Source organism: Phycomyces blakesleeanus, assembly GCF_001638985.1.
Source record: "Phycomyces blakesleeanus NRRL 1555(-) unplaced genomic scaffold PHYBLscaffold_18, whole genome shotgun sequence".
Lineage (NCBI taxonomy): Eukaryota > Fungi > Mucoromycota > Mucoromycetes > Mucorales > Phycomycetaceae > Phycomyces > Phycomyces blakesleeanus.
The window spans coordinates 704,395-728,949 of record NW_017265151.1 but is presented as its reverse complement, the minus strand read 5'-3'; the positions used below and the strand labels follow the sequence as shown (position 1 = coordinate 728,949).

Genomic DNA, 24,555 nt, shown 5'->3' with positions numbered 1-24,555 from the left:
CAAGACATTAAAATATGCTTTTATTTTTACTACCAAATAGATTTTCTTTAGCTTAAATGTATTTGAGTGCTTCAATAATAAAAAAATAAGCACCAGTGTGAAAAGAGATCAAATCAATGTTCGGAATTCAAAAGTAAAAAATAAAGTCTGGGTTTACATTTTATAAAAAAATGTCAAATTTATAGCCAATAAGACTCTGTTATTTATCTACTAAATTCCCAGATTATTATATCACGTTTTAAACCACAGGCAAAAATTCAATTTTTCAAGTATAAGGTTATAAAGATGTATACTTTTTACTTTAATTTGGTAAAGTAATCTAAAGAAAATAAGAAGAAGCAGCTGTGATACCATACTGTCTCAAGTAAGTATATAAGTATATGACTTTTGTATTTCTATTAAAAAATAAATAGTGGCGAATTTTGATTGAATTAATTACATAAAGTTTTGTTCGTACGTGCAGTAACATGTTACCTCTTATGGAAAACAAGTTTCAAAAATAGATAACAAAAAATTAATTACGTATCTCCGATATAAAATATATCAAATAGTATTCTATACAATATTAATCTGCGCTGTAAAAACCAGTTTATTTTGACACCGGCGTTTTGGTAATGATTGTTTACTGACTGTGCATTATCTTTGTTGTCAGAATCTAATCTAGACTTACATAGGTGTTTTTCCACTTCCATTAGGTCCTACAAAGATCTCACAACCAGACATAAAGAAAAAGGGTAAATTTATTAAAGAAAAGTGTACATGTATTAAAAACAAATTGGTGATATTATTCAAGAGTGAAATATGTTTGGACACCCTTATTGACTCGTTCATAGAGCACCATCTCACGCTCATGTTTAAGATTCTTGACCTGGGTTTCAAGCCCCCGCTTCTCCTCGGTTGCTTTCTCAAGGGATCGCTGGTGGTCTGCCTTCATATCATTAACCATCTGGCGAAACTCTTTGCGAAGATTGGCCGTCGTGGGAGGGTCAGGTCCAGAATGACCCAGTTTGCGGATCTGTTCTTCAGCAAGGACATGTTCCAGTTGACTTATGTGCCGAGAAAGATCGTCTATACGCCGCTGATACTTCATTCGATCGCCTTCAAATTCCATCGCAGAGCCTGTCAGACGATCATACTCTTTTAGAATACCTTCAAAGTTAGCTTCCATAGAAGTGCTTTGATCCATCCAAGCTGCTTCACGTTTAGAAAATTCTCTTTGAGCTTCTCGTAGTGCTTCCTCAGTTGCTGCTGTTGCTGCTCCTCCTCCTGAAGATTGTTGGTCTTGCTGTATTTGCTGTATCTGTTGTGCGTGTTCGGCTCGAAGGGCACGCATTTCAGCTTTGAGAAGAGTGATCTTGTTATCGCGACTGTCCATAGTGCGAATCTTCTCTCGCAATAATTCTTCGATATCGCCGATAATCGCAGCCTTTTTGTCACGTTCTTCTTCTGTTTTGGCCAATGTACGACTGGTCCTGTCCAATAAAGCACCTTGTTCTTTAAGTTGTGCTTCATACTCTTGTGCCTGCTCTTCAAGCTGCTGTTCGTATTTGGCTCTCAGACTATCGCTTCCACCTTCCATAAGCTGTAAGACAGACGAGCGTTTCATCGTGCGTTCCCACCGCTCCTTCTCATTTCGAAGGACCATCAGTTCATCCCGACACTGGTCGAGCTCTGACTTCCGATGGGCTTCTGTCTGAGACTGATGGTCGGTTTGTGCAGCCACTTTACTAGCCTGGACTTCTAGTTCGACCACGGCTGCCTTGAGAGACAGTGCTTCTGCCTGACTGTTCTCTAATGAATTCTGGAGCCGAGCGTTCTCATGAAGCGCCTGTGCGAGCTGGTCACGGAGCCGCTCTGTTGTGGCTAAATTCTGTTGAGAGGATACTTCCTGTTCGAGTGTGCGGCATCGGGCCTCTGCAGCCTCTTTGCGGTCTTGCATGGCGCGCAGTTGGATTTCCAACTTCTTCTCTGACATGTCCTTTATCTCCTGTTGACTTTCTGCTCTCTCTAGACGACGTTCTAGCTCACGTGTCTGCGAGCGGTAGGCTTCCAGACAATCCCCTATACGTGCAAGGACTGATCTTCGACCCCTGGATGGCTCTTTTGCCGATGTGTCACTACTGTCCGAGTCAGTTGTCGCATCCGAGTCTCCGTATCCGTCCCTGTCCCCGTTTCCATTTGCATCCACATATTTAGTCTGATGCTGGCGTAAGAGCATGTCGAGTGTCCTCGCCATCCGCTCCTGCCCATTCCTTTGGTCCTCCGTCTCTGGGGTAGCCACTAATGCCGCTACTGGTTGTGGTACTAACTGTTGTTGTTGTTGTTGTTGTTGTTGTTGTTGTTGTGGTTGTGGTTGTGGTTGTGATACCAGGGTTTCGTTAACCTTTGTTTCTAGACGTTGAACGCCAGCATTCAAGACGCCTGCTGTGTGAGAAAGTAGTTTTCGTTGGAGTTCTGCTGCTTCTTTAGTCAGTCGACACACTTCTGCTGTTAGTTCACTTGTTTTCGTTTCTGTGGCTTCTAGTTGTTCCTTAGTAGGTGCCCCGTTCTCTTTACTGACACTGTCTAGGTAAGCAAGTGAGCGAGTGGCGTGGTTGATTTTTGTTTCTAGTTCAAGGCGAGATGCAGCGGTTGACAGGCGATCGGCTGCCTTGTGATGCTTCTACAATAACAACAACAACAATAACAATAACAATAGCATTGGTAATAACAATAACAATAACAATAACAATAAATACGTTATAACAGACCGAATTCAAACTAGTTTTATTTACCTGTTTTAACGTGTCCAATTGCTCAAAGGAAAGGATCTCAAAGTCACGGGCATCCAGACAAGCCTGAGAAACTAACAGCTGAAGAAGAAGATCGTCTGTTCCGTCCACTGCCAACTTGATACTTGGTACTTTTGGTGTCAGATCCGGTTTATATCGCCATAGACGGCTAAGTTCTACCGATAGACTTGTCCGGTCTGCAGCACTAAGATGTCTTAATCGACTGACTGGTTCTTCAATCGCATGGTGAGATATAATGCGTTCTGTATGTATGTATAAATGTGTAAATGTGTAAGTATATGTGTATGTAATAAAGTAAAATAGAATACAAATTTTGTAAATTTTTTTTTACAAAATAAGGGGCGGATTATAAGTTGCATTGAATCATGACATTAAGGGCCGCATATGAATAATAAATAATAAATAATAATAAAAATGTATATTGTAACCTTGTGGTTTCTCACTCATTCTTACTGATGCCTGTGAGTCTCTAATTCGATAGGGTGACCTCGCAGGTACAGAAGGTGAGTGACCAGAAAGTGAAGGAGCACGTCCCTGAAGGTAAGGTCTGGGAGGATTACTGAATGATGGCATTGTATTGCCATCGTTCTCCATTGACACTCTGGGATCTTCAGGGCGTGGTTGTAAGCGATGCATAACATCTCGTCCAGCATAAGGGGTTGGGTTTGTGGGTACGTTGTCTCTTTGGAATCCGTGGTGATTTCGAGCTAGCTTGAGACCCGCAGGCCGGTCATCGTCATCCGGCGGCTGTCTCTGTGGAATCTAAGATGATTATGTCTCAGTCTCGGCCGATCTAACCATTCCTGCTTACTGTAGTCATCTACAGGCCGAGAGGTTGGTTATGGTTCCTTTAATTTCTTTTGTATATATATATATATTTGTTTGTTATAATAAAAAGATATAGAAAAAGAAAAAAAAGTTATAATATATTAATATATTGATATTAATATATTAGTATATTAATATTACGATTAATATTAAATATTTAATATTAAGATTAAAAGAGTGAGGGCAAAAGGCCTTAAAGAGTAACATGGTGTGACAAGGCCAGGTATGGTTGAACAATGGCCATGTTCCAAAGGCAAAATAAAATAAAAAATAATAATATAATAAAATAATCATAAGAATACTTCTTTGATTGTTGTCTATACAGCGTCTACACGGCCATTATTTTTGTATATATAGATATAAAAAATGACTATTATAGCTATTTAATGTTATTATTGTTTACTATAATGTCCAGGTGAGATTTATTTATTTATTTCTATTTTTTGCATGCAAGTCTCCTTTGATGACAAGGTGCGTGTCCTGTGTCTGTGTGTTGAAGGGTTCCTTGTCTTTTTTTTTGTTATGAAAATTATGATTATTATTCACTTGTCCAACACTGCAGGGTTAAAAATAATTTTAAAGAAGTATATGTATAGTAAATATTTATTGTTTTTTGTTTGTTGTTTGTTGTTTTTATATTTTTTAGGAGAGTTTGAATGAAACGTTTCAATTTATTGCTGCCGATGCATCATTATTTGTTATTAATATGAATATGAATTCTATAAAAGACTAAACTGCAACTGCAACTGCAACTGCCTTCTTTTGAGCAGTAGGTCTGATTTGGTTATGATAATTGTACTCGTCTGTCCACTCTATCTTTCCCTCGATAGTCTCCTTGCATTTGGTGCTGCATGTCTTGTCCATCTTGGCTTGACATGCATCGCACTGGGTAAAGAGCAAATGGCACAGAGTATTGCTACAGTTCGACAATCGATCACAGGGTGCATTGCAGTGGAAGCAGTGGCTCAAGACATCATCCGTTATACGTTCTCCACGGCGACCGTCAAAGGTAAAGTTCATCCCACGGAACAGTGAGGTCTTGTTTTTTCCCTTTGAGACATAATTTCCATAGGCAGATACACCACCTTTTAGCTACAAAAGAGAACATTAAGTGGCCATGATTACAACAACAACAACAACAACAAATATATATATACCATTTTAACTTTTGAATATCCCTTTTTGAGCAGATAGGATCCGGCAACAGAACAGCGAATACCCCCGGTGCAATACATGTAGATTTCCTCGTTCTTTGGTTTTTCTTTTAATAGACTGTCCATGACTTCCATACCATCTCTAAAAGTATCGACGTCCATTTTGACCGCATGTTCAAAGTGACCAATATCACTAATGATCAATATTTATATATATATATATATATTTAAGGAATTATTTTATTATTAATTTTTTTTTAAAAAAAAAAAAATTCAAATTTAAATCAAATACAATGCAATATAATGCAATACAAATATTTTAAATAAATAAAATAAAATATATAATTTATCACTATAACTATCGTTATTTTCTAAAGTATCATTTATAGTAAAAATAATAATATTAATAGTTAAAATACATATATAATTAATACTCACTATTCATAATGATTGCGCATGTCTAGCACAAACGCTTGGTTACCCTTGTCAGCCAATTGCTCGTGCCAGACAGCCGGATCCAGGTAATCCGGTTGCATTTCTAGATCCTTTGTTTGGAGACCAACCTTGGTAGCCACAAGCTATACTCATGTATTGATTAAAGTTTAGAGATATAGTCCGTTTATAGATAAAGTAAAATAATAATAATAAAAAAAACAACAACAATAGCACCAATGTTATTATTATTATTATTATTATTATTATTAGTGATTTTCTGCTATTATTTTTTTTATTTTTATATACATTTTTATATATCTATAGATTTTTGGATTACATTTCTTTTTGTGACCACTCGCAAGTTACGGAAACTTGGTGTAGTGGTGTCTTGGATACCCTCAGTAAAGGCAATAGGCCCTGTCTGTGTGAATTCTCGGATGCCTTGAAAGAAGCTTTTGACAGTTTCGAGTTGGCTCAAGGGTACAGCCATTTGGCAGTTGATTCCACCAATTCCTTGTTCGGGTGCCAAATAGATCCTGCCTACTACATCAATCTGCTTAAGTCGAGAATGAATCTCGGACTGAAGTTCACGAACACGATCTTGAGAAAGTGGAACGATTGAGTAGAATGCGACAGGTCGAAATCTAGCTATATTAGATTGTGTTTGAGTACTGAATGAACAAGAAAATGATAATTGGGTTGTTCGAGACCAGACAGGTCTAATAGACTTTGCTGGTTTCAAACCCAACAAGGTTGGTTGCCATAGTGGGCTTCTTGAAAACAACAGACTGGCAGTCTTGATCAACCCATTCATAGCTTCTATTTTTTGTTTTTGTTTTTGTTTTTGTTTTTTTCTTTCTTTAATATAAATAAAGAGTGAAAAGGAGAGACTGATCAAGGAGGGAGGGGGGGAGTCAAATAAACATTCACACAGTCACACATCATCTAGAAGGATGGTACAAAATAATAATAATAATAATCATGGTGGTGGTGGTGAGGCTCAATGTTCATGGTCGTACAGACAGACAGACAGACAGAAATACATAGATACATAAAACATACATACATACAATGTATAAATATGTAATATATTTTGAGTGTGTATATTATATTATATATATTAAAAAGCTTGTTTCTATAAAAATGAAACGGAAATGAACCGATTTTTTGAGACCAAATAAATAAATAAATAAATAAATATAAATAAATAAATAAATAAATAAATAGACCAATCAATAAACTAATCAATAAGCCGATAAATAAACAGTGAAGATTTATAAGTGATTCTGTAGGTAAAGGGAAATAGTGAAAGAGAGGGCGCCCAAATGATAGGGTTGGGGGTGACGAGGGAAAATATCGGAATATCTACTGACATCTTCATGGCCTATGAACCCCCCCTCTTTTATTATATCCATCTAATTATATATATTTCTCTTCTATGCCTCCTTCTTTATCGTCTGCATCGATCTCCCATAGTCTTGAGAGTCAGCTGTGCAGGAATACGACCGTGAGGTGATTAAGATGGAAGAAAGACTGTGTCACGGATGCTTGCATAAACAGCTGCAGATCACTGGCAAAAAGAAGACCAACCGATAAACAATATTCAATAATTTGTGTATGTCCTAAAAGAAAATAATAATAAGATAATATACTCTTACATATAATATAATGTAAGTTAAGGCAAGGCAAGGCAAGGTAAGGTAAGGCGAGGCGAGGCAAGGTAATGTAATTATGGTTTTAGCTGTTGTCCATGTTGTGCTAACAAAAAAAAACAACAAAAAACAACAAAAAACTATTTAATTTTTTGTGTATAAAATAATATTCTTTTATTTTGTAGACCCCATCTCTTCTCCATCTTTCTCCTCGAACTAGATCGAGATCATAAGGAATGACACCGGCTTACCCTTCTCTCTACTGCCCTCCCTCAAAACCAAATCATCTAGAGTCACTTTGGCCGATCCAGTACGATCCATCTATTCACAAGGATCTCTACTGTTATCCAATACCTCCCACTTTTACTTCCAATCTGCCTTCATCTTCTTCATCTTCATCTCTCTCTTCTCCCTCTCCTTCCTCCTCTTCCTCTAACATCCTATCACCCAAAATATGCTTTCCTAACCAGTGTTCACCATACCGATGTCCTCAGTCATTCTATACACCCCACACTCCAGCGACACAAGATATGATGTCCACACCAGATGCCATGGTCAGCTGCTGTGAATCAGACTCTGCACAGCTAGGAAGGATCAATTATCCCTACTACATGTCCACCACACCCACCCTAGACTATGATCCTTCTGGAGACAATGTTCTCCAGGACGACAACTTCTCTATTGCAACCGCACCAGAGCTCGACATCTTTCCTCAGGCACATACATTCGGTGCACGGAGGTATCACAGCATGCCAGACATCAGCTTGGCCCAAACACCTCAAGACATCTGGGCCTCCCCCCAATCATCATTTTCGACCAAGAGTACAGACGACTCGCAGCACCTATTTATCAGTCTATATGCACCATCACAACCCACAACCAACCAAGACGCACGATTGCCAAACCCCAATGAGAAAAGACACATTTGTCCTGTGTGCTTCCACAGGTAATTTTTTTTTAAAAAAAAATTTAAGATTTTTGTATTGTTTATTTAGAGGAAGAGGGGGAGGGGGGAAGTGTTAACAATATCAATGATCACAACAATTGTAATAATTGCAATAATCATAATCACAATTATAATTATACGTGTAATTTTAATCGAAAGAATCGTAATAATAGCAATAGCAATAGCAAAAACAATAACAATATAAGCTATTTTGATTATGATTATTATTAAGTGTTGTAATTTCATCTGCTAATCAAACTACAATTTTTCTTAAATTTTTTGTTTTTTGTTTTTGTATAGATCGCGTCGGCGACACAACTTACTGGAGCATATGCAAACACATAATCCAAATCGACCCCGTAGTTTTATCTGCCCTAGTTGCCACAGGGGTTTCGCGCGTAAATACGATATGAAGAGACACGAAAAGATCCACCTTCGATAGCACATACAAAATAATAGTAATAATAATAATAATAATAGTACCATCATTTTCATCTTTTCATCATTATATTCATCACCACCATCACCATCACCATCACCATCACCATCACCAATTATAATAGCAACAGTAATAATAGTAATAATAGCCATAATAAACATAATACCTAATAGAATTACCAAAAAAAAACAAAAAACAAAAAAAAAATGAAATTCAATCATTTACACACCATTATTTCTATCAGTACCATTTGCTGTTTCCTGTTACCTTGCTTTATAATAATAATAATAATTAATTGATTTTTCGGTAAAGGCAAAGAAAATTTTTATTTTAAAGCAAAAAGAAAGAAAAATAATGTGGAGATGATGAGTAGAGAAGATGAGTAAAGAGGTACAAAGCAATAGAAAGAATAAAGGGCACTCTTGCTGTAGGGGTTGGTTGTCGGATCATGGCACTTTCCTTTATTTTTGCATTTTCAGTTTCATGCGCTTCAACAGTAGTATTCTTTCTTTTTTTTTTTCTTTTTTTTTTCTTCAAATTTTAGCGCCATTTGTTCTCCTGGTGTACAATTTCACATAGTTGTTTTCTTATTATTTACTATAGTCATTTCCCCCCTTCTTTTATGAAATAATTATAATAAATTCTATATATTCTATGCAATGCTTGCCATCTTATTCTATTCTATTTTATTTTATTTTATTTTATTTTATTTTATTTTATTTTATTTTATTTTATTTTTCACCCCTTTCTTTTTAATAGCCAAGGCATGCAAACTGCTTGTGGAATTCAACCATGATCACCAAGCAAACACAAGTCACCAAAATGAAGGTTATTATCCTATTAGCTATATACAACTCTATAAACATACAAGCACACAAGCATCTTTGTCCAAATCTATAGTTACAGCTACATATACATATACATATACATCTTTATCTACATTCATATTCATATTCACATTCACATTCACATACGCTCTCATACATACATACTCTCATACATACTCTCATACACTTACATACCTACATACAGACATACAGACATACAGGCATACATTAGCTTTATTTTATTTTATTTTTTAATTTTTATTTTTATTATCATTATTTGTGCATCTCGTCAGCCACAAAAAGATCTTCGTCTGCGTCTCCCCATCCCTCTTCTGTGTTTATCTCGAGATCAGGCATGGGCTCAGATACATTTTCTTCTCCAGTCTCAACAAATATATTCTCATCCGCCTCATCCCACCCCCAGCCATCCTGTTCATCTGTATCCGCAAGATCTGTGGGAGCTAATATACTAGTCTTAATATTGCTACTATTACTACTATTGCTGATGATGCTGCTGCTGCTATTACTGCTACCATTGCCATAGCCATAGCCATTGCCGCTACTATTGCTATTGCTATTATTATTGTTATTATTGTTATTATTATTGTTATTATTGTTATTACTATCGTTACTATTAACAGGCTCATCTTTCCATCTACGGCTCTCAACAGTGATCGGCGGGGTAACACTATGTACTTCTTGTACAACACTCTCGACTACATAAAAATAAAAATAATAATAATAGTAATAGTAAAGTAATAGTAATAGTAATAATAGTAATACAATCAATGAATCAATGAATCAATAAACCAATAAACCAATAAATAAGAATCCACGTTCAAGTTCAACAATCCTTGATGACATGCATTCAAATCTGTTTGGTGGTAGGATCTATAGCTATAGCCATATATATTCTTACCTCTTCCTGACTTGATCTCATCCAAAACAGCCTCACGACGATCTGTGTCCGCAAACAAAGCACACACTAGACTGCACATCTCTTCGACAGTAAACATCCCAAGAGATCCACGCCGCCAGGCTTCCATAATGTCTTTCATCGTCATCTCAAGCATGTCCTTGAGCAGCCAGAACTTTTGCCAGCTCCCGACCCTGGCCATCACCTCTGGCTCAGTCGCATCATGCCCAGGTAGATCAAACGTACTGACCAATTGTGCCACACTATTCAACGACCGCGAAATCAACTCGCTCTCTTCTGCTCCAATGTCCACAATGTCCTCAATCATCCGGATCAATCGAATCAGCAAGCGGTCAACCAGTCTTGCCATCGTCTCGACAAAAAGCCGTCTGTCCAACACTGGTCTGGCTTCATCAGAGAAGTTCCTCACTTGTCCGATAATCCCACCAATAGCCTCGTCACACTGTTGGCGTTGCCGGTGATCAGCAATCGTCACAAATCCATCCAGGCGCTCAAGCAAGAGATTGATCCGATGCATTTGCTGCTCAAATGCCAGTTGTGCCCACCAATTGCCAAGCAGTCTTAGTTGTTCTGCCTCATCACACAATCTTTTGGCAAGATCTGGGAAAAGACTGGAGGTAGTGTTTGTTGGCTGGGTAGTAGCACTAATATTAGCAGCACTACAAGCAGCAGCAGCAGCAGAAGCAGCAGAAGCACCGAGTTTATGTTGCAACTGGCGAGCAATCCAAAAACAATCGTTACGGAACACCAGGCAATTGGCCGGACGAGCAATGAGATGTGCGCGATGATAACTAGGCATGATGGCGCGATACAGATCCAGCAGATCAGCTGTGGCATGAACAAGATGGGCGGCAGAAATGGGGTGAGTGTTGACAAGACCGGATGCTTCTTGAATCATGTCCGTCAGGAGCAAGACAAGAAGCTGCGGGGTCTGTGTGATGCGATAATGTTGCGTTTCTGTGCCTGCCTTTCCCATCCCCTCACCCTCTTTCTCTTTTTTTTCTTCTTCTTCTTCTGCATCCTCAACATCATAGAGTCTTCTAAGCATTACATTACGTCCCTCTAGCAGAACTTTCTCTCCCCGCTTTCTTGCAAAGTGTCGGTCAAGGTGGCTCACATATTCTTTCAGGCTGTTCTCTTTCTCACTCCAGCCAAAATGGTCTCGGCTCGTCTGTTCCAAGCTCTCGGCTGCTCTCGAAACTGCCCCAAAAGTTCCGAGGTCTTTGCTTGTTGTAGGAATGGCCGGTCCAAGAACCTTTTCGATCACCAATCCAAATAGCTCCGGTAGGGCTAAATTGCCAAACAGTCTTGCGTGGTCCAGATCAGCTCCACATAGGTTTTCGAAGCAAAAGTCGAGTATTTGGCCCAGGTTTTTGAGTTTTCTTAGTGGATTGATTTGTTTGTCTGTAGTGGGTCTAAGCGTCAAGGTGGCTCCTTTACTGCCGTCCTTAGTAACCACGACATCTGCTGTCACATCAAATTCAAGATAGGGCTTGATGATATGCTTGAACATCGAGCGTTTAATTGTGCTCATGTGTGTAGTCAAAAGCTGCAGTTGATCCAGACAGCCAAACACATCTTTTAGATCCACCCCACTAGTGTCATTTGATGATGATGATAATGATAATAATAGAGAAGGAGAAGGATCAGAGCAGCCAGTAGTAATGATCTTCACACGATTGGTCTCAAATGTAATCGCGGCTGCCAAAAAATCCTGCAGTATGCAGACCAATCTATTCTTCTGTTGTTCTATTCGTTCTCGCACCCAATGGACCGTGTGGGCAAGATAGGGTTCATTTGCTGTCAGATTGGCCTGGAGTCTGAGCAAGGCTTCTGTTGCTGGCACAATCTGTTGTTGGTCGAGAATCGACTCGATGTCTTCTAGCGCTTCTACAAGTGTGACCAACACACGCAGACTGTCGAGCTGGGTTTGGTGCTGCTGGGATGTCTCCAATGCCGCCGTATAGCGTCGCAGAGCATGGCTTACGACAGCATGAGTGCCCATAGTAGGGTCTATGACATTGGATTGTTCGGTCATGGCCTGGCCAACTAGCGATGTCACTCGCTGGGTGAGTTCATTCATCTGCTCGTATGATGCCGAGAAGATGTCGACATTGTCGCAGATATTATTGAATAGTTGCTCATGAAGCGCGTCTGTGGTCTTGTAGAGTGAATCGAGAACGGCAGAAAGAGAAGACGAATCGACAGGTGTGTCTAGGAGAGGATTAGATGAATCTTGTGTAAAGAGTTGGGTGACAAAGGCATCCCCGAATGGAATTAGGGTAGACATCTTCTGGGGAGATGAAGTTCCTGGGTTCGCGCTTCTTCAAAAAAAATGTGGGTGGGCTGTAGAGATTACACAGTCACCCTCAAGGTTTGGGATATATGAATAGAAAGAATGTGCGCCTTTCTATCTCTCTCTCTCTCTATCTGTGTGTGTGTGTATGATATCATTTTATTTAACTTCATTTAATTTTCTGTATTGCATGAATTGATACATTATTTGTACATGGCTACTATCTCATTATTATTATTTTTTCCTACAGAAACAAACAAACAAGGAAAGATAAAGAAGTCTGGAAGGCGTATTTAAAGCATGGCGTGTAATTGAAATCAAACAAAAGTACACATTGTTTGTGTATGTATGTACAGTTAAATGTAGTAATTTATTGAGTGGACTTGAGGTTTCATAAATACTCTTTCTTTTTCGACTTTCTGTTATTATTATTTTTAGGAACATTTACCAAAACCTTTATTTCTATATAAACTTATCTTGCTTCCTATAATTACTATGCAATATATATATATATATAAGAAGAAGAAGAAAAGGTTAATAGTAAGAGTAGTGAAGGAACAAAGGGCTATTCATTCTAACTCAAAAAAAACAAGAGCAACAACATTACAATGTGCTAATAAAAATTACTGTTCGTTGATTTATACCAATATTCGGCTCAACAGTATAAATTAACAGAAATATGGAGGAAGGGGAAGGAGGGTTCTCTGCATTTACATATGGTTGAGAAACCCGCTTCTAAACATCTAAACTAGGCTTTTACCTATATGTATATATTATAATGTTAAAGACACTAAGCAGGTTATTCATATTAGGGGAAGGAGGGGGAGAAGGTTTAAGCAGAATTTCATACAATTAGAGTGTATTCTACTTGAGATTAAGGAGAAGGGTGTTGACTTGTGGCAAAATTAATGTGAATTATTTGGCATAACACCCAAATAAGGCAATTCGAACCTTTGAATCTTTTCTTGGGAATTATAAACACCGCAAAATTAGAGAGAGGGGGGTTAATTTTTATTGCCATAACTCAACACCCCCTTGATGTATTTTTATTTTTATTTATATGGGGAACCGACTTTTCAATTTCAATAGAACTCACACTCTACAAATGTAGTCCTGATTTCTGGAATCAATCAATTAATTCTGTATATATATATTTGCACCTGGTCCCTATAAAACATAATAATAATAATCACAATTGTTTTTTTTTCTATAAATTAAATCCCTCTTTTAACACAATGGGAGTATCTATTGAATTCAATAATTAATCTTATAGATTTTCAGTAGTATGGAATATTCTGAAAACTTGGATATGTATTTGTAATAGTTATTGTAAATCATAAACATATATATCTATATAACAAATAAACAATAAACGATAAAACGTCGTGACCTGTCTGCTTAAACATCAATCCTTGCATTTCTGAATTTAAATAAACAAAGAAAGAAAAAAAAAAAAGGTCAAAACGTTGTGCCCTTAAAAAATTGATGTTCTTTTTTTTTTTTAATTCTCAATTACAAAAAAAAAAGAGTTCAATATCAGTTTGCGTACGCGACTGATGACGCAAGCAGCAGTCATGTTTTTCGACATTCTTATTTTTTTTTGTTCATGGAGAAAGCTGTTCTAACAAACACAAACGTCAAATAAACGCTTCGTCATGGCACAGCAAGCAAAGCAAGCGGCCCAAAAATTGGGTGGAATGTTCCCTAATGGTGCAGGAAAGGGTCTCGGCTCTGCCACTGGTGCTCTTATCGTCTTGGGCGCATTGGGTTACGGTGTAAACGCTTCCCTCTTCAACGGTGAGTCAATAGTGACAACAATAACAATAACAATAACAATAATAGTATGAATTTGACAAGTTACCAACAAAAGACAGAAAAAAAAAGAATATAATTATATATATATATAAAAGCAATCCAATGACTGACTGAATGACTGAATAAATAAATGAATGAATGAATGAATAATGTATACTCATTAAATTTTTAATAATAGTTGATGGTGGTCACAGAGCTATCAAGTACACCCGTCTATTTGGTGTCCAGAACACAGTCTACAACGAAGGTACTCACTTCGTTGTGCCCTGGTTCGAAACCCCCATTATCTACGACGTTCGTGCCAAGCCCCGCAACGTTGCCTCCTTGACAGGCACCAAGGGTATGTTTTTTTAAAACACAGACCACCACCAACAAAATCACCACCACTACCACTATCACCACTGCAAAGACCACAACCACAACCACAATTACAATTACAATTACAAGAAAAAGCAAAGAATATGCAAACACATACATACACATACATGCATAGGAGCATGTACATAGGATAGGATTATGTGTATGTACCTGTGTGTACTAAATGTACCTGGGTTATTATGTTCGCCTATCTATTGTGTGGGATTGTGCATTGTGTGAACCTGCTTAGTGTTTGTGTGTAGTGTAGTGTGAGTGGTTTTTTTTTTGGATTTCTAGAGATCTCTTTGTGTATAACATTTTCTCTATATCTCTATTTAGATCTTCAAATGGTCAACATCACTTGCCGTGTGCTTTCCAAGCCCCGTGTTGATGACCTTGCCACTGTCTACAGAACCCTTGGTCAGGACTATGACGAGCGTATCTTGCCTTCGATTGTTAACGAAGTCCTCAAGTCCGTCGTTGCTCAGTTCACTGCCTCGCAGCTGATCACCCAGCGTGAGCGTGTTTCCCGCCTTGTGCGCGAGAACCTCGTCCGCCGTGCCCTGCGCTTCAACATCATCCTCGACGATGTTTCGATCACCCACGTCGGTTTCTCTCCCGTTTTCGAGAGCGCCGTCGAGGCCAAGCAGATTGCTCAGCAGGATGCTCAGCGTGCTGCCTTTATTGTCGACAAGGCTCGTCAGGAGAAGCAGTCAGTCATTGTCCGCGCCCAGGGTGAGGCCAAGTCCGCCGAACTCATCAGTGATGCCATCAAGAACAAGCCCGGGTTCCTTGAGCTCAAGCGTATCGAAGCCGCACGCGAGATTGCTACCGTCATCTCTCGCTCCGGAAACAGAGTCATGCTCGATTCCGACACTCTTTTGCTTAACGTCAATGCCCACAGCGACTCCAACTCCACTGCTTCCCAGGCATAAAATAGAAGTTAAAATTAACAATAAAATCAAAAACCAAGAAATAAACCAAAGAAAAGAGAGAGAAAAAATGATATCACAAACTCCAATATCAATATCAACTGCAACAACAACAACAACAACAAGAGAGAAAAAAGAACCATGTAAATACATAAATTGTATGTATGAATATCTATAAAAGAAAAGAGGTTGCAAAGAAAACAATGGAAAGTATTTTGGAATGGCCTCTTTATTTTTCTTTGCTTTACTTTATATAATACCAAGGACAAGCTGTGTATATCCCAAGCCTTCTTGTATTGATACTTTTTTTTTTCTTGCTTGTTGTGCATATGAATGTGAATGTGTAGATTGGACTTGTGGGGGGTGTATATCAACTAATTATCTTGAGAATGTTATATTTCACTACAAACTGATAGAGGGATAAGTTCTAGTGAAGGGTAAGGGTAAGCGGAGAAAAATACAACAGGATTGTATTAGTGACAAGATGTTTTATATTTTTGAGCTTGTATGAAGTATCATAAATGTTATTAAATTAAAAAATAAATAAATAAATAAAGAAAGAAAGGTACAAGTAGTCTGGGGGTTGCTTCTAAATGCTTGAGTGTTCAAGCAAGGACTGTAAGAGAAGCAAGATCCATAGTGGTAAATTTAAAACCAAGCAGAAAAGGTTGTCTGGACAGATTAACTGGCAGTAATTATTATTCTGCGTTATGATGATTACTCCTTAGTATTTAGTATTATTCCATCTTTCTCGTCTTGACGTACAACGATACACGATGATCAAATAGAGGACATCTTGGTAATACTGATGAACTTTAGATGGGCCTTTTTACTTGTGGATTGTATACATGTATAAACAAAAAATATGTATTTGTTTGTGTGCACGGGACAAGTACGCTCAAGCCGCCATTTTCCCCATGTTCACACTATCTGGTGTAAATGGCAATCCCATATAAATATTTTTATATACTCACACAAAGACAGACTAAGAAACAAGTATAGGTGAAATAAATAAATATAAAAAAGAGAGAGAGGCGATAGTGTGGTTTAATCGGATAAATACAGTACCACAAAAAAAATAACAATATCAAGCTGTACAATTGTGTGCCTGGGAAAGGCCAAATCTTGGTACACCATCATATCCCTTTATCCCCCGGCCTTCCCTTCTCTCATTATTTTACATTCCAGCCCCCCCCCCTCGCCCAAAACTTGTTCATGTCTTGATCGTTTTCAATTGTGATGTCATATTAGCGGAGATTCTCTGATATATTTTTTTAGATTATTAAAGACAGGCAAGGTCGAGAAATTAAAGGCCTGTTTGACTTCTTTGATAGATATGGTGCATACAAATTTATGTACAAAAGTTATATATATATATTGCCTTTTGATCAAGTGCTTAACGTAATTTTTTTATGTAATAAAAGCATGTGTCTCTATACTCAATACAAAAACTACATCTATATATATATATATATGATCCTCAGTTAGTTAATGATTAAATCCGATGGCCGATTTGTGAGAGGACAAAAGTTACCGTTTTGAAATTCCATTATTTCTAGAGCGCTCTTTATTTATACTTTTGGTGTTATTATTTTTGAATTAGACTCGGTGTTTCGTCAATGGGCGTTTATAAGCTTTTTTTTTTGTCCTAGTTCCCTTGAACGATAAGAGTTTAAAGAGGCCAAGATTGTTCGTATACTTTGATATATGTATATATTTGTAACAGGTTATTTATACTTGTTGTGCCCCTTTTTTTTTTTTTAAAAAAAAAAAGTAATACCTTAATACATATGTATATAAGCAATAATCTTCAAGGCATTAAATAGATAGTCAAATATCTACATATTCAAGTATTTTAGATTGTTAGATATGCAAATGAATAAAGAAAAGGTCAAGTGAGTAAAATGGTTGTATGGATATCTGATATCCCACGCATTGACCTCGGCTTGTATTCCCCTCTTTATGCATGTGCGTGAATAAAGAATAGGGCGATAAGAGTAAGATAGCAAATGGTGTACTTGAAGCTCAAAGCCCATTACAAATTAGATACAAATTAAAGGCTATTTGGATAGATTAATTGATGAGTTTCATGATCAATTATTTTTATTTATATATAAAAAAATACACACCGTACAAGACAAACTTTGAAGGCTTATGTATTTAAAATCTATGGTACAAACTATCAACTGTTGTATACTGTGTTCCGAGTATCTAGACCAATCCGATCTCTGTAATTAGCTCACTTGTATTTCCCAGTTGCGCACACACAGGCCGAGAGAAATAGAGATCAATATTACAAGTAGCCCCATCTTGAACACCTTGCAAAAATAATAATAATAATAATTTAATCTTGGGTACCTTGATTATCCTACTCCTTTTTGATAATTTCCTATTACTTTAATCAATACACACGACTTGCATGTGTACTAGCAAGTTTTTTTTTTTTTTTTTTTTTTTTTTTTTTACTTTTTCTTTCTTTGGCTTGTATGTATGTTTGATTGCTTGTATTCCATAGTACAAATGTTACATGGCTCGTCCTTTTTTTTTCTGTGCTACAAATACTCATTCTACCCTATCGGTTCTACTCCATTTTATTCCCTTAAAAATAATAATGATAGGTAAATTCAAAAAAATCGAGAAAGACGAGAATCTTATTATGAAAAGAAGACAAAAAAAACTCCATTTACTTTGTTTTTTTTTATGTATAGAAAAGGCTTATATAAGGATCTTGACCTTGATCTTGATCGATATTTTCTATGCGATATGATGGTCTTTTCTATGGCCGGTAAACTGTAATGCTTTATATCGGGTAATTTGAAGTATCAAACATCAAATTGGACCTGTATTTGATCGTCGTGTATCGTTGTACGCTGTGATGAGACCTTTCATACAGCTTTTATAGTTTCTTTCTTTCTTTCTTATTAAAACTCCCTTTTTATACATTAGATTTTAACTTGTGTCTTTTGATATCTCCTACTTTCCACTCTCTCTCTCTCACACACACACACATTCTCACACACTTATCACATCATTTTTATTTTTACTTTTATTTTTCATCTTGTGGCCCATTCTCTCTGTGGCGATCTCCATCTCTCTCTCTCACATATTCATTCATTCATTTGCTTACTGCCTGTTCTTTATTTGGTTTCATCCGAAACTGGAGCTTTCCTCGGATAGTTTCTTTTCTGTGCTTTATTAGTACAAATCTTTTTTTTTTTTTTACTTTCTTTAATAATAAGAATTTTGGGTTATGAATCCTTTTGGTATATTCTATATATTGAAATGAAATTACTAACCAACCAGTCAGCTGGCTAGCAAATTATATATACTGAATCTCAACTTCTCCAATCATTTTGTTGGTTTGTTCTTTAGGCATAGTATTGACAATGAGAAATACTATCCTTTTATTGCTATTATCACTAGTATTAGTATGTCAAAAGACTCTTTTATATATAAATAAATAAATAAATATCATAGAGATCCATGCAACTCATTAGAATCTGTTTTTGGTATCCCGGGACAGATATACCCCGACTCCAAAACTGTGAATCTTGAATCTTGATTTTTGGATTCAAATGTCTGGCCCTTCCTCCCCCTTTTTTATTTATTTAATATTATAATAAATTTTATTCCCTCTAACCTATCTATCTACCTCTCGATCTCTTGATCTGTTTGCCTTTATATCAATATTATTTTGTGTACTAGAAATGAGACAAGTACTTATTTGCTGCTGTTCTATCTACAAAATTTGAGTCTTTTAAATTGATACTTTTTTTGTTTTTTTTTTGTTTTTTTTTAATAAAAAAAAAAAAAGAAACTATACCAAAATGATTAAAGACCAATAAAAACCCAAATGCCTTTGTATTTTTCACAAGGTTTTTATTTTTATTATCAGAATTGTATACAAAGCCAAGCTAGAAATGAAACACATTAACAAGTATATAAAATATCAGGCAATTTATGTAAATATCATGCCAACCAAAAAAAAAAAATTATAATTTTGAGGGGGTGGAGTCTCTCTTTTTTTCTCTCTCTCTTTATTTCTCTACACTATATGCAATGTATTGTATTGTATTTATAATCCGCTTTGTATGACATGTACAATACAAGGTAAAGAGAGAGAATTAGGACAGAACAGAACACACTTCATGTCAGATTATCACGCTGTGTCCACACTTTGACCAGGTGTAATGCACCACTGCGGTCAATGTGGTGCAACACTGCACAATTCCTTTGGCCTTTTTCTTTTTCTTTTTCTTTTTCTTTTTCTTTTCTTTTTGGGGGGAGTTCTTTATTCTTTTCTGGGTTGTTACTTATCTGTAATATAGCCAACATCGCGGGTTCACAACTGTAAAAGCAGGAAAGAAAAATAATATATAATTGTGTGTGCGAAAGAAATAAAGAAAAAGAGAAAGAAAAAAAAAGTGGAGATTTAGTATAAAAATCCCCTTTATTCTTTTCTCTAATTTATTTTATTTTTTCGTTAATTTTAACATAACCAACATCATATTACCCTATTGTTCTTTTATATCTTATACTCCTTTATATTTCTATATATATATATATATATATATTTTAAAAAGCAGCAATTGTAACAACAAACAAGAAGAAGAAGAAGAACAACAACAATAATAATAATAATAATAATAATAATAGTATCGTTGTGCTTTATGACTGATTATCTCACCTTCCAAACCTCCTCTCCTGAACAATCAATCTCAGTGAATGAAGTCTCAAAACCCCTCTTTACTTTCATAATCAATGCCGAACTCCACAAAAGTCAGAACACGTTGATGGATATCGATCACCATTACTCCAATGCCTGTATTCCTCCTGCTCCTACCTCTTCTGCCAATTATAATCATAATTCCAATGTTAGCAGTACTGCTAGTACAATACCAACAACACCACCAATATCACCCTTAGCAACAGCAACACCAAGAAAGATAAATGAATTACAGGACCAGTCGATTTTAAAATCCCTCAATTCCACCGATTCTACCGATTCCGCCGATTCCGGTCCCAGTATGCATGATTCAACACAAACGCCCCAGGCTCTGTTACATCTAGTGGCATCATGGCAACCCGTCGATCCACAAGACAAGCCACCATATTCCTATGCAACTCTGATTGCACACGCCATTCTTTCCAGTACCAACCGGCGATTGACACTAAGTGAGATCTACAGCTGGATTACTACCCACTACCCTTACTACTCAGCAGGAGAACATGGTTGGCAGGTAATTTACATTTATATTTATAATTTACAATTTATATTTAAATATATTAACATTTATTGTATATAGAATTCAATTCGTCACAATCTTTCCTTGAACAAAGCGTTTGTGAAACTAGACCGGACTTCATCAAAAACCACGTTGTGTGGCAAGGGTAGCTTTTGGACGATCCAATTAGGAAGCGAAAAACCTTTTATCGAAAACCTTGTCAAGCGTCGTGGGCCAACAAGAAAACAATCAGTTGCCATGGACCGGGCCGTATCACATCGTCGTTCGCGAAGGTACCCAGACTCGGACAAAGATACCGTCCACCGAGTGGCCAACAACTTTCCTCTCTTTACCACCTTTCGGATGTCTCCCATTCAAAAGACCAAGAAAATCAAACGCACAAAAGCACAATCAATAGAATCTCAAGTACTCCAACTAAACGTAAAATCAACGCCAAAGCCAAAGCCAAAGCCAAAGCCAAAGCCAAACGTAAACGTAAACGTAAAACTACATTCGCAATCAGAACAATTGAGACCTCTTCTTCTTTTTACTGCAACTACTACAAAAGATACAAACGTTGAAAATGCTGGCTCTATATCTCAACAATCTCGGTGGAATAGACGGCCGGATGACAAAGAAAGCCAAGACAAGAGACATGAAAACGAAAATGATTCAGACTGTGACAGTGGTGTAGATTTCCGGAATGCTTCCCTACCCTATTCAGCCAAATCCTCAGTATCATTCGTATCAAAAAAGAACTCTGCTTCCGAAAGCAGCAATTGGATCCAATCTCGAGAACACTATCATCCTCATCAGTCTTGGTCATCTGGCGGCGGCTGTCTTCCAACCCTACTTAGATCTAGTCCTTTTGACCTGCCATTTTCCTCTTCACCATCATTTTCATCTTCATCTTCATCTTCATCTTCTTCTGTGTCTTCTGGATCTTTTGGTGGCTCCGATACAAGTATGATTCTGGATCATATCCCTCCATTCTTTCAACAACAAAGAGACGAGACCTTTTGTGATTCCTCTTCGTCTTCTTTGAGCGGCTACCCGACGACTACTTCACCAGGTACTTCTCATATATCCCGCCGCCATTTGTTATTGGACCATACAACTTTGAGTTGGTCTCCCGCACAGGCACAATTTGTCAATGTCCGCGGATCTTCGTCGCTCAATTATGCGTATGACAACACCACCAATATTAATACCAATACCAATACCAATACTAATGATGATGGTGGTGATGATAAAAATAATAACAACGAACCTTGTTTACTTGGTCTGGGCACTGCCACGGCTAGTCTTATTGGGTCGCTTGATTGGGGTTTCTAATATATATTATTATTATTTTTGTACAGCTTCACATACATACACACACACACTATATATATATATATATATATATACATATACATATATACATGTATTCTTTATCTTCTATTATATTTTTTGTACATATAAAAAAGACCCATTTGCTCCATTTATTCCTCATTTTTTTTTTACATACAAATATATATAATATATATTGAGTGATTGAGTTAGTATATAATAAATAGTATCCATTGATTTGATTTGATTTGATTTGATTTGATTGATTGAGAGAAAATATATATAATATAATATAATATAATATGTGCCTATATAAATAAATAATATTTAATTATACAAGACACAAGAGATAGATAGATAAATAGAGAGAGAAAAGAAAGTATAATATATATATATAAAGAAAGAAAAATATAGAAGAAATGATTAATATACAAGAAATATAATATATATATATATAGTGAGAGAGCGATAGGATTATCTAAAAGGTAGAAAGACTTTGGAAAGGAGAAAGGACGATCTGTTGAAATGGATAGCAATAGTCTTCTGAAGAAAAGCCAGTTGTGTCAATAAGTTCCTTTTGATGACTGTGACGACGACGATAATCAACCGAATCATCCTGACCGAATCGATTGGCCTCTTCTCCTTTTCTTTGGCCTCCTCTTCCTCTTTCTCCTCCTTCGACTAGCCAACTATGTTGTTCCTTTTGGGTGAAATCACACAATCTGTCCACATTTGATTCACAGTCAACATTAGCCACATGTGGGAACGGTTTCTGCCAGATATCGATTGGAGAATCTGCGTAATGTTTGTTATAATTGTTGGTGTAGTTATCATAATTGATGTAATTATCGTTACTAGTGTAGTCCAGCTGCGAGTATTGATATTGATATTGAGGTTGAGATTGAAGTTGTTGGCTTGTGAACGACAAAGACCGTGTTGAGGATAATGACGATGACGATGACGAAAGGGAGGAAGATTTTTCGGGGCCACTAAAAGTCTGCCAATACGATGCTGATTGGGATGATTGTGGGGCTTCGGTACGACTCTGACTCTGACTACGATTACCAGTAGTATTACTACCAGTGCTTGTGCTTGTATTACTCATCGTATTGCTATAGTCAATCTGATTGCTCATTTGAAATAGGGTTGAAAAAGATGGTAGCCGACTACTGGTATTGCTATTACCACCACGGCGTTGGGAGGACGAAATCAAAGGTTGTTGTTGTTGTTGTTGCTGGTGATAGTCATGGTACTTTGTGTTCCTTGATTGGCCATGATTTGTAGATTGTAGAATGGAGAGGGATACCTGGTTGAAACAATCGATAGGAACAGCCAGATCATACTCCTATTTGTTTGTTTGTTTGTTTGTTAGTTAGTATCAACACGAAATAAGCAAGTAAATAAATAAAGACGCAAGTCTTTTGGTTGCTTACCAGTAGTTGGAGTAATTGGCGTTCCATCAGACTGATTTCGGATGCAGAGAACAATTGAGCGTACCAGACCCAGTACTTGTTTCGAGGCGCAGTATCATGAAGATATTTTGTTACGGTTATCAGTGTAGCCAAAAAGATCCTATGGTGAGTGCATTTCATGCCTAAAAGTAAATTTGAATATCAGTATGCTTGTATTAAACCAATTGAATGATTAATTAATTAATTAATTGATATTAACCTTTTGATGTTCCTGCCAACTTTGATCGAAGTCTTTGGGCGTAAACTAATGAACTCAGTAATGTGCCAGTAGTCGTCTGAGAACGTTTCACAACAGACGAAATAAATGCACGAAGCGGTGGTGGTGGTAGTGCTGCTGCTGCTCCTGGTAATGATTGAGACTGCGGTGTTGCTTCGGTTTCTACTTCTATCTGTGTCTGTGTTGTCGGTTGCAATGTTTGAAACTTTCGGAAATCAGAAGGATAATGTTGTTTATCGGATGATGAGAGTGGAGGAGAAGGAAGATCGTGGTGTACTTTGTATTGAATATATGGTTTTGTTTCAGGTGCTTGATTGTCTTGTAAGAATCCACTATCGACAGTACATGGGATAATTGATTCGAATTCACAGGCAATCAATTCTATATATGTTTTCTTCTTGGTTAATAAATTGAAATTCTTTTATTTTTATCATATATATATATCATTTACCTAATAAATCATCAGTAATTGGTGATTGACCAAGGTTTGCAATAGCTTGTAGTTGCTTAGCAGAGTTGGGGTGGTCAATAGTATGCATTGGTTTGGCTTTATTTTTATTTTCAAAATAAAAATCAAAAGCAAGAACAGTAGTAAGAGGATTTAGGAGAAGTAGTTATATACAATAGATGTCTGTGTATATTAATTGAAGTATAAAAAAAAGTAAAAGGTAAAGAAGCAAAGAAGATACTAAAATAAAATTTGTTCGATTTTTAGCTTCTAAATAAAAAAAAAAAAAAGAAAGTAGCTACTATTTACATCATACACAGTGAAAACAGTGCCAAATGCGGTTTTTGAAACCGTTCGGCGGGAAATAAAATACCAATTGATACTTTTTTTTTTTTAAGATTGTCAAAAAAGCGGTTTTTTTTTTATTTTCAAAGGGCGGCTTATTTACGCC

The 24,555-nt window shown here is 36.8% G+C and overlaps 7 protein-coding genes across 7 annotated transcripts; 3 read left to right on the top strand and 4 right to left on the bottom strand.

Annotated features, from left to right (window-relative positions):
* Positions 1–723: 723 nt before the first annotated feature.
* On the bottom strand, positions 724–3,648 carry PHYBLDRAFT_182434 (hypothetical protein). The gene is made up of 4 exons (XM_018438618.1): positions 3,604–3,648; positions 3,221–3,554; positions 2,775–3,034; positions 724–2,662 (listed from the first exon to the last, which is right to left on the bottom strand). Exons 1-4 carry the CDS (start codon positions 3,610–3,612, stop codon positions 785–787), a joined length of 2,481 nt encoding a protein of 826 aa, XP_018288638.1. The 5' UTR covers positions 3,613–3,648; the 3' UTR covers positions 724–784.
* A 701-nt stretch (positions 3,649–4,349) lies between these two features.
* Positions 4,350–6,023, bottom strand: PHYBLDRAFT_171343 (hypothetical protein; the record flags this gene model as incomplete). Its single annotated transcript, XM_018436578.1, has 4 exons — positions 4,350–4,712; positions 4,778–4,967; positions 5,213–5,352; positions 5,547–6,023. The coding sequence occupies 4 exons, from the start codon at positions 6,021–6,023 to the stop codon at positions 4,350–4,352; spliced, it is 1,170 nt and encodes a 389-aa protein (XP_018288637.1).
* A 1,074-nt stretch (positions 6,024–7,097) lies between these two features.
* PHYBLDRAFT_171342 (C2H2-type zinc finger transcription factor) lies at positions 7,098–8,249 on the top strand (the record flags this gene model as incomplete). Its single annotated transcript, XM_018436577.1, has 2 exons — positions 7,098–7,807; positions 8,108–8,249. The coding sequence occupies 2 exons, from the start codon at positions 7,098–7,100 to the stop codon at positions 8,247–8,249; spliced, it is 852 nt and encodes a 283-aa protein (XP_018288636.1).
* Positions 8,250–9,346: 1,097 nt separating this feature from the next.
* On the bottom strand, positions 9,347–12,300 carry PHYBLDRAFT_171341 (hypothetical protein; the record flags this gene model as incomplete). The annotated part of the gene is made up of 3 exons (XM_018436576.1): positions 9,347–9,534; positions 9,697–9,789; positions 9,993–12,300. 3 exons carry the CDS (start codon positions 12,298–12,300, stop codon positions 9,347–9,349), a joined length of 2,589 nt encoding a protein of 862 aa, XP_018288635.1.
* A 1,703-nt stretch (positions 12,301–14,003) lies between these two features.
* Positions 14,004–15,413, top strand: PHYBLDRAFT_24267 (hypothetical protein; the record flags this gene model as incomplete). The annotated part of the gene is made up of 3 exons (XM_018439834.1): positions 14,004–14,103; positions 14,300–14,461; positions 14,818–15,413. 3 exons carry the CDS (start codon positions 14,004–14,006, stop codon positions 15,411–15,413), a joined length of 858 nt encoding a protein of 285 aa, XP_018288634.1.
* Positions 15,414–20,437: 5,024 nt separating this feature from the next.
* Positions 20,438–20,866, top strand: PHYBLDRAFT_115226 (fork head transcription factor; the record flags this gene model as incomplete). Its single annotated transcript, XM_018428445.1, has 2 exons — positions 20,438–20,650; positions 20,717–20,866. Coding segments are annotated over 2 exons (363 nt in total), but the record flags the coding sequence as incomplete, so codon positions are not given.
* Positions 20,867–22,445: 1,579 nt separating this feature from the next.
* On the bottom strand, positions 22,446–24,195 carry PHYBLDRAFT_69572 (cyclin; the record flags this gene model as incomplete). Its single annotated transcript, XM_018442119.1, has 4 exons — positions 22,446–23,312; positions 23,401–23,561; positions 23,639–24,037; positions 24,108–24,195. 4 exons carry the CDS (start codon positions 24,193–24,195, stop codon positions 22,446–22,448), a joined length of 1,515 nt encoding a protein of 504 aa, XP_018288632.1.
* Between the last annotated feature and the right edge of the window lie 360 nt (positions 24,196–24,555).

Excerpts from the sequence above, each read along its gene's own strand:
- PHYBLDRAFT_182434 (XM_018438618.1), bottom strand. Across the intron at positions 3,035-3,220 it reads AATGAGTGAGAAACCACAAG|AACGCATTATATCTCACCAT; the intron begins GTTACAATATAC and ends ACATACATACAG. Across the intron at positions 2,663-2,774 it reads AATTGGACACGTTAAAACAG|AAGCATCACAAGGCAGCCGA; the intron begins GTAAATAAAACT and ends TTGTTATTGTAG.